Source organism: Ictalurus furcatus, chromosome 9 (assembly GCF_023375685.1).
Source record: "Ictalurus furcatus strain D&B chromosome 9, Billie_1.0, whole genome shotgun sequence".
NCBI lineage: Eukaryota > Metazoa > Chordata > Actinopteri > Siluriformes > Ictaluridae > Ictalurus > Ictalurus furcatus.
The window spans coordinates 10,567,242-10,576,970 of NC_071263.1; the positions used below are offsets into that span (position 1 = coordinate 10,567,242).

General features: G+C 36.2%; 1 protein-coding gene across 1 annotated transcript in view; it reads right to left on the reverse strand.

Moving 5' to 3' along the window:
- Positions 1 to 416: 416 nt before the first annotated feature.
- The window catches only part of insyn2ab (inhibitory synaptic factor 2Ab), a 33,895-nt gene continuing 24,582 nt past the window's right edge, over positions 417 to 9,729 (reverse strand). Inside the window, exon 3 of the mRNA XM_053633590.1 lies at positions 417 to 1,185. Coding sequence (XP_053489565.1) covers positions 1,002 to 1,185 — 184 coding nt within the window. The 3' untranslated portion in view covers positions 417 to 1,001. The remainder of the gene's footprint in view (positions 1,186 to 9,729) is intronic.

The window sequence follows — 9,729 nt, forward strand, 5'->3', positions numbered from 1 at the left end:
TTTGTACAGTTCCAGTGTTTGTGTTATTAAAGTGACATTGTAGAAAACACCATGTAAATTAGATTGAAAAGATACAATAAAACTCTATTATTGTACGTTTGGACAATCTCCTCAACCCTACTACCATATATATCGTTCAGCATGAAAGACATACTATTGTTGAAATCAAAAGTCAGTACAGTTTATAGAAAACATTTGTGAAAGACAGTTCTTCTTGAGTTCACACAATATTACAGACTTAATTACTTCTCAACAGCCAAATCCTCAACATCTAATTATGAACATAAAAGTTTTGATATTTGTAATGGAAAATATAACGTTATCTACGAACTAAAGTAGTCATGTAAAAAGTCATGTGTTGTGCATGCAGTCAATTAATTCTGCATTTACACATTGTCTTTCAGAACAACTCAAAATATGAACAACTTCCCTATTACAGTAAATGTAATAAAGAAAGAAAATAATATATATGTTTGTGCTTTGCTGACTAGATGTCTTAGATGACCATCCAAAGTAGAATTATGGTGAACTACCTGTGAAGGTTATCTGTTCCACTCTATAGAGCCCCTGCAGAAGTAGACAGGAGTTAGGACAAGAAAAGGAGAGAAATAGATTTTTTGGAGTTTAATAGTAGCCCTAATCTATCTTATCCAAAATGCTGGCTATTCTTACCATATTAAATAAACAACTAAACATAACCTTATATTTAAAAATAATAATAATAATAATAATAATAATAATAATAATAATAATAATAATACATTTTGGTAAACATGATCCCAGTTCCCAGGCTGTTATTAAAGATGACAGGATGAAAACAAATGCAATTCCTCATTAAAATCCAACATCTAAATGCAGCCCCAGTGCTACAACCTCAAAACACTGGAATACGGTGTTTCACTATCTGTTTGTCAGTGCATAATTTTACAGATTGGGCTGTGGATGTTCTTGTGGCGCTATGGCGCATGAATGCTGGAAATAAGAGAGGTGAAAGTCTCAATTCAGAGAAACCAGAGTCTCCAGCGTGCATGCTTCTTGGCTTCAGTCTTGGACTTGCGCTTGGGGGTGGAAGTGTACACTTCATGCGTATAAGGCAGAGAAGGGTAGGGCGGTTCTACTGCTGGACACAGTCTTTTCATCAATGGCTGGAGTTTATCCTCTTGCAACTTAAAATCCAGCTCCACACTATAAAAAGAGATATATACATTTACTTTAGGTATGATTCTTCAGGGATTATAATGATTTATAATACATCAAAACTAATATCAGGTACTTGTACTCATATACGGTAAAAAAAAAAAAAAAAAAAACTTCCAACATCCAATACCATGTTAAGTAAGCCTGGTCTACATTGCAGCACACAACATTTGACTCGAAATGACAGCGATCTGGACATATTTCACAACTAATGATGGCAAAAAATGTGCTCTGCGTATACAGTGGGGCCCAAAAGTCTGAGACTACACTGAAATTTAATTTAAAACTAGAAATATACAGAAACTTTTAGAATTTTAGAAAATTCTAAAACAACAAAAGGAAATGTCCAACATCTTGACTATTCTTGAATATTCAAGATGTTGCACAATTTCTAGGTCCCTATTTAAATATAAGCAAATTTGTGATCTTGACCACGTTAACTGCTTTGTACAAAATGTCAGATTTTCCATGAGTCTTATCCTTTCCATTGAAGCATGATCTAACATGGATCATCAGGTTTTACAGAAACATGTGGAGTCTATGCCAGACCGAGTGCACACTGTCATTAAAGCAAAAAAGGGACATACCAAATACTAAGATACTTTCTAAGATTTCTAAGTTTAAGTTATTGCTGATAATATCATTTGTAATGAAAACCTTTGTGTTAAATTTAAAAAGAATGCCAACCAGAAGCATTTTCACTAGTGATCTCAGAATTTTGGACTGTATATCAGGTGGAGGTACTACAGCACCTTCCTACAATACCTATGACCTGAACGAACATCTTTTGGTATTTAAACAGCATCTTTAATTGAGAGGTCAACTGTTGCATGTGAGAGCACTTCAGTTCTGCGAGTCCTGCTTCCTTTCTCCTCGCTCACCATTGTCCACACTTTGCGAATCAAGGTGCAAAACATGGTAGCTTGCACTCATTTTTAATAGTCATTCTCAATAATATTGCTGTATTTTCAGGTCAGCCGTCCTCTTGCTCTCTATTAAAAATACTGTTTAAATGGCAGAACATTTTTGAACATAAAATTAAGTTAATTGAGTTAATTGCCAGCAAAACATATAGCAGCAACTAATATATCGCTTAATATTAATTAAATTAGTCATTACAGTATCTGTATCGGCATCAATAAATACCAAAAACGTACTCTAAATCTATTTATTTTATAAAAAATTGCCATTGATGCATCCCTAATTATGACAGACACGATATTAAAAACACAATCAGATTATTAAGTGGTAGGATGGCACAAAGCTGGTTTAACACATACAGATTTTTAAATAACAATATGGTAGGAATTTTTAAACATTGCCAGTCTGATCTTAATTTGTTTGATCTGATATGATCCATATGCAAAACTATTTTTTTGTTTTTGTTTCACTGATTCACTACTTTTGTGCTTATTTTCAACTGTCATTAGAAAAGAATCATTAGTTCAAAATAAACACACAATCGCATATGTGTATAGGATACTCGTTGTGCTCTGTGTGTGCGTCAGTGTGAACCATCTGACCTACTCTCCTCCCTACAGTTATAATCCCTAGCTGATAAGATGATCTATGTGGACAGGAGCAGTTAAAACCTCAGATTAGCGGCCTGTTCCATTTTTAATCTGATCTAAATAAAATCATAATGTCCTGCATACTGTGACTCACTGATGAACAGTGCTGAGATGGAGAAGCTCTGCAGTCCACAGACACACACAACACCCCCTCCCTCCCCCCAACCTCCACCGTCCCCACCCGATTTATTAAATTCCAAATACACATAACAGGATGGATATGAGTACAGTCATGATCGTCAATTGCATCTATTTATTTAAGATTACTGGGTGCTCTAAATAAATTACAACCACTTTGGCAGGCAATTGTATTCACCCATGCACAAAGCCCATGGTTTATTTTGCTTGTTATGAGATCACTTGGCACTGGAAGATACAGACTGCAGCCTGTGATGATCTACACTAATCCCTCCTGCAGTCCTCTGAATTTTTGTCCTGTTTTACTAAGAATGTGCACTTTGACAATCAACGCAGCTCTGGTGACTGACAGATCTGTGTAAATGAGAGTAAATTTCTATCCAGTTTCTTAAATTTAGAAGTGACGCTCAAGTTACTTGTGTTTTATTCTTCTTGCACTCTTTGTGAAAGCTCAGCAATTCTTGACTCCTACAGATTGAAATGGGTTAGCTGTGCACTACTCCAGTATATGTTTAAGACTGTACTGTGCAATTAATCAGTAGGTAGGTCTGGACAATTGCTTTCAGTGTACACACTCCTTGTCTTATATGAGGCCGAGTTCATATGGATGACCAGCAGAGTTGGGTGTTAGTACAAAGTAACGCGTTACTGTAATCGAATTACGTTTTCTGATAATGCAGTAATGTAAAGCATTACATTTAAAATTTGTTAGTTGATTACAGTTACAGATGTGAATAAAATTACGTTACTTGTGTTACAAATTTTTTGTTAAGAAAACAATATTAAGTAAAATGCATTTTTAAAATAAATCACGTTTTGCCCCGAAGATTTTTTCTTTAGCCCCGAATAATTCTCCACTTGGAGTGGTTTGTCACTACGTAACTGAAGGTCAGTAAAAGAAGACCACCTGTATCGTTATATCTTCAGTGAACAGAGGCGAGGCCAATCAGACAGGGTTTACAGGAAAATATGTGGAAACACTCGTGTCTTATTGGCTGACAGCACTCAATTCTGCCAAACACTAGCTCATACAGTCAGTGTGAGGAAAAATGGAAAACTGAAACACTAATATCCTCTGATGCTGAGCAGGAAAACAAAGAGTGTAAATGTCTATAGCACTTCCAGTTTACGTGAACATGATATGAACAGAGCATAACGGAAGATAATGTACTTTGCAACCCATACGATAGCTTAGCTGTGTCTCCCCTTGGCTAGCAACACCAAATGAGCCTAGTTAGAAAAGTTATATATTTTATCGGTCTGGTAGTCTTACAAACAGTGACAACACCCGAGGCATATTTTATGATGAATCCAACTTTTTCTGATCATGTCATACAATGGCGCATGCTAAAATGACTGAAAGAACTGAGTTTCACTTTGTAGTACGTTTTTGAAGATTTGATCGGTTTTGAAAGTAACGTGAACATAAAGTATTTATTAATCTCGTTAATTTTTACATGCAGTAATCAGTAATCAGGTTACAATTTTAAAGTAGTAATTAGTCATCTGTAGTGGATTACTTTTTTGAGTAACTTACCCAAGTCTGATGGCAAGTAACAAAAGTAAAAGTCTGTACAAGAGTCACAGCCCAATCTGTTTGCATTATTCCAGCATACATTACTTAACTTTGACTGGCAGCATAGTGATGGACTCATAAAACTCTCTTTTGTTAACACCAGATAAAAGTAACCTCAGGTCTCTCTCAATTACATGCTCTGATGCTTTAGTTGACACACACATACACTAACACATTCACAAAGTAGGATTTAGAGAGTATCCCCTTGAGTATTTTATCGCCAAAATACAGACTAGCCTAGCTCTGTGTATTGCCATAACTATTTGATCAAAATTTTTTTCTATTAAGCCACTGCTTCTGTGTTGGCACAAAGCAAGATTGTTGGATCAAGATTGATTGAGATTGATTGTGTGGTGTTTACTCTACAAGTCACTGGATCTTTAGCAGTAAGTGAGGACAAGTTGGACTACCAGCTGTCTGTGTCTAAGTAGGTTACTTTGAGGAACAGATTATTCTTGAGGCTTGGCTTAGGTTGTGCAAGCACATCATCATCTTTATATTTTAAGACATTATCAGTTCTCAATGCAAGAGCAGATTTGTTACAGCCACAATATGGCCATCCCGGAATTAGATCTTTTCTTGCAGAGAGTGTGCTATGTAAATAGTAAAACATCATGAGGCATGCTGTTATAGGAAAATAATCAACAACTGGGTGGTGTGATGGTGTAGGAACCATAAAGTTACATATATGAAATTATTGGACAATATATCAATCTTTTCATTATATAATTTGTTTCAGTGTCTGTTTCAATACATGTTTTTGTTATCTGTGTTCCCCTGGGGGTGGATGATAGGTATTGCACCTGCCTTTGCTACTTCCTGTGAGCTATCATTTTAAACAGGAAGTGAGGTGGCAATGGCGGGTGGGAAGGGAGACAGGTTTTGATTGTAATGGCATCTGTTCAATGAAATAGAGCCACTACATGTGAGAGTACCTTGGAATGACCTAGATCCCTTGTTTGTATCTTTGTGATTGCGTTATTCCAATAAAATGATCAAGAGTTTCTCTACTTGTTGTGAGGAGCATCAAATACCCTATATTTCATTATTAGGAAGCCATTAAATGGATGGTGTTACCTACCCAAAGTGTATTATTGGTTATTATTAATTTCCAATAACAACACATCCTGGATAGTTTTTAACTATTAGTTAGTTAACTATTGCAGTATTTTATTAAGTAAAGAACATAATGTCACACATTTTCTTCATGTTGTGGAACATCCACAAATCAAGAAGGTTCCTGTTAACACTTTTTATAGCAGTTATAAACAGTAATTCCCTTACCAGCCTCTCTTTTTCCTCCTTTTTATAATGAATAAGACGAAAAATCTCAACTTGTCATGTTACTGAGAAGTCCTCCTGTGTCAGAAAGCCTAAAGTTGCAGTTTTACCTCAGTGTTGACACTGGAGGCTCCTTTTAAATTTTGCAGACAGTTTCACCATAACAAAATACACACGTTTTTTTAAAACAACATACAAGTGCAAGTTGTTACTGTTGAAAAGTTAATGCATTACAATAAGTGCATTAATATAGTCATCGCAACTGGTACCTAGGTCAGAGTCATGATGTTACAGAAAATGAATCCTGACCACTCAGAATTGAGCATCCAAGAGCGCTGTGGTGATAACTATATAATCATAGTTATCAGTCTTGTCAATTGATGCATTATTATTATTATTATTCAGAAACAACTGTTAAAACAGGGCAAAAATGTTGCTGTTTTAAAAATGCTTGCAATTATCATTAGTTTATGATTTTGCTTTCCAGCAGTGTTGTAAAACATGGCTAGCTCTGCTGCTTCTCCATCCGTCTCCTGTTTTCTGCCTGTCTGTTTAATGAGCCATCAATGTCCATTCTCTAGGGTGCTTGGAATGGATAGAGGATACAATGAAAGGCAAGTTAAGGAAACAGAAAATAATTCAGTCAGAAGCAGGAGAGAGGGAGGAACAGGCCAGCTGACTGGGCTGATCATCTGATTGGCATTTCAGGCTAAAACGCGCAGCTAACCATCAACTGTCAGGTCATGCTCTCTAGACAGCTCAGAAACAGATTGGAGCAATCAGACATCCTCTTTTCCCACTTTTCCTGTTTCAGATTGTTTCACTGTGTCAGCAGAGCTCATTAGTGCTGACTACAGCCTGGTGTTCAAACCATTGCTGGCACCCAGCTGCACACAGTAACTTCTTTCTTTATCTCTTATTCTAACAGCTTAGCAGACTAAAGCTAATCACACAGAGTGAAAGAGAGCTCCTACAGCTGATAGAATTCCTCTGGACCCGCCCTAAAGCACTGGATTGTCTCAGTTTATTATGCTGCTATAAATTCTTTATTTGAAACAGATTTATGACTTATAATGCAAAACAGAGCTCATAAAAGAGACAGGGAAAGAAATCAAACACTGATTTAATAATTAATGCTAACAGTATTGTAGCAATAATTGTCCTGGAGAGAAACAAAGGCAGGCAAAATGCTGCATAGTACTTGCAACAGCCTGGCTTAAATACATTTTATGTAAACAATGTTGAAATGTTGATTTTGCCTTGCATTAAAAATGCATCCAGTTGTGTTTTCCCCTGCATAATGTAAGTGGTTGCCTACCTAAATAGTTCAAGATGTGAAGATAGTAGGCACTACATCTTGCAATAATCCAAGCTGTATTGTGGACAGTCATGTTGGATTCATACTGGATGCTATGTAACAAAGAACAGGTTTTCTGGTATGCAAAAAAAAAAAAGAGAGAAAACAAAACATAACTTTATTTTAAATGGACGTGTATATCCATTCTGTATATACTACTGTCTGGCTTTATGCGTCTTTCCATATGCTTTTAGGAAGTGCATTCAGATTAAAATGATAAAGTGTACAAAGCGAGAGAGAGAGAAAACCTCCTAAATAGACAACAGAGATTCAATTTCCATGTTAAATTTCAGACTGTTTCTCAAAGTGACATAAATTGCAAAGTTGCAGTCTTATCTACCCATATGGTGTATGGTGGCTTTTGAAAAATCCTTTCACATGGTCATATTTTGGTGTGCTATACTGTATATAGAAAAAGTTATTCTACAGGCTTTCTTGACCTGAAAATGCTTCTCTGTTGCATGTATCTCTGAAGTGATGTTCTAGCTCTTTATAACCTGGTTAAAAAGTGAAAAGTGAAAGAATTAAGAGTTTACAATGGGAAATGTGTTCACTTTGATCAGTCTCTGTCTCATTACCTGAGTTAAAAGTCACTTGCTGTATTTGATGAGCCACATACTTGTCTCTTCACTCTGCAAGCTTACATCAGTAAGGAAAAAAATGCTAATTTTCTCGGTTCTATACTGTTGACTAAATATCTTATAAATATATTTTGATTAGGCCATTTAAATGTTTTAAAATGTTGTCTACTTTTTGTAGTGTGTGCACATGCTTCTCGCTGTTTTGATGATGAGACTGCAAAGCATTGCTGATATTTTGACAGTCAGTATCTGATTACAAACTGGACTGATCAACTGATCCATTTTACTATTTGTGTAACTATCCAAAAGCCTGATCAACTCATCAGAAAATCACACTTATTGTAGCTAGCAAGGTTTTAGACGTCTTTAGGCAGAGTATTATTACAGCCAAGGTTAAATTGGTTCCTTGCACTTTGCTATCTATCTATCTATCTATCTATCTATCTATACAGTATCCCTTTACGCAGGCATCAAGCCAAGGTTAAAAAAAGGACCTAACTAAAATTATTTCTATATTGTTATTTTCTATATTATACATTTCTGTTTTCTTAAAGTCAAAGTATATTACTGGCAGAAAAAAACTACAATGTGTGGCCAAAAGTATGTGGACGCCTGACGAATCACACCCACATGTGCTTGTTGAACATCCCATTATACATAGATTAGTCCCCCTTTGCTGTTATAATCACCTCCACTCTTCTGGGAAGGCTTTGCACTAGATTTTGGAGCGTGGCTGTGGGGATTTCATTCATTCAGCCACAAGAGCATTAGTGAGGTCAAGCACTGATGTCAGGTGAGGAGGCCTGGGGTACAGTCGGCGTTCTAGTTCATCCCAAAGGGCTCAGTGGGGTTGAGGTCAGAGCTCTGTTCAAGCCACTCGAGTTCTTCTACTCTAACCTTGGCAAACCATGTCTTCATGGAGCTCACTGTGCACAGGGACCTTGTCATGCTGGAACAGGTTTGGGCCTCTTAATTCCAGTGAAGGGGAAATCTTAAATCTACAGCATACAAAGACATTCTGGACAATTGTGTTCTTCAAACTTTATTGGCAGCAGTTTGCGAAAAGCCCACATATGGATGTGGGTGATGGTCAGGTGTCTACAAACATTTGGCCATATAGTGTAATTTTTAGGTAAAACCCAATTTGTTCTAGAGTTCAGCTCTAGCAACTTTCAATGGGTTTCTTCTAGACTGCCACACACACACACACACACACACACACACACACACATATATATATATATATATATATATATATATATATATATATATATACCATAAAATAATGAATGCTAATGGATTTTTTAAATCATGAAAGGCTGTTAATAGCTATGATTATAGCATAAAGTGTATATATCTTAGGCCTAAATTTAGCTAACTTGAGAGCATAATTAGCTATGGTCCATTAGGGGAGGGATGACATTACTCTCTCCTCTGTCAACCAGAGCGACACTAGCCAGTCGTGGGTGTCTGGAAGCTGATATATATGGAAGAGGGCAGATGCAGAGGCTGGCTTCAAGTGTTATTCTTCACTCTCCCTGGTTGGTAATTGTTGTGTGATTGGAGAAAGCTAGCTAGTAGGGTGGGAACTGGCATATGACCAAACTGGGGTCAGGCTAACCAACCAGGATTATTTTTCAAACCAATAACATCCCATGGTAGCTTATCAGGCAGGTGTAAGATGTGATTCCTTTACGTTTTCAAGTCCAATGTAAAACTAATAATAATAATAATAATAATAATAATAATAATAATAATAATAAACAACTGCATTTGTAGATCAGATTCTTAGACCCATGTTCCTCCTCTTCAAAAATCTAGCTTTGTGTAGCCTGTAATTCAGTTTTACAACCAGTGTAATTATTGCCTGGTAAATTGCTTGTTTTCTTTAGTTATTTAAATTCTACCACACTGAACTGCACTGAACAATTATCAAATGGAACCGATGAAAAGCCCAAAATAAAGAAGATGAAATGCCATTCCACTTGGTTTCAACTCTGTGTTTATACAAACATGAGAAATAATTAT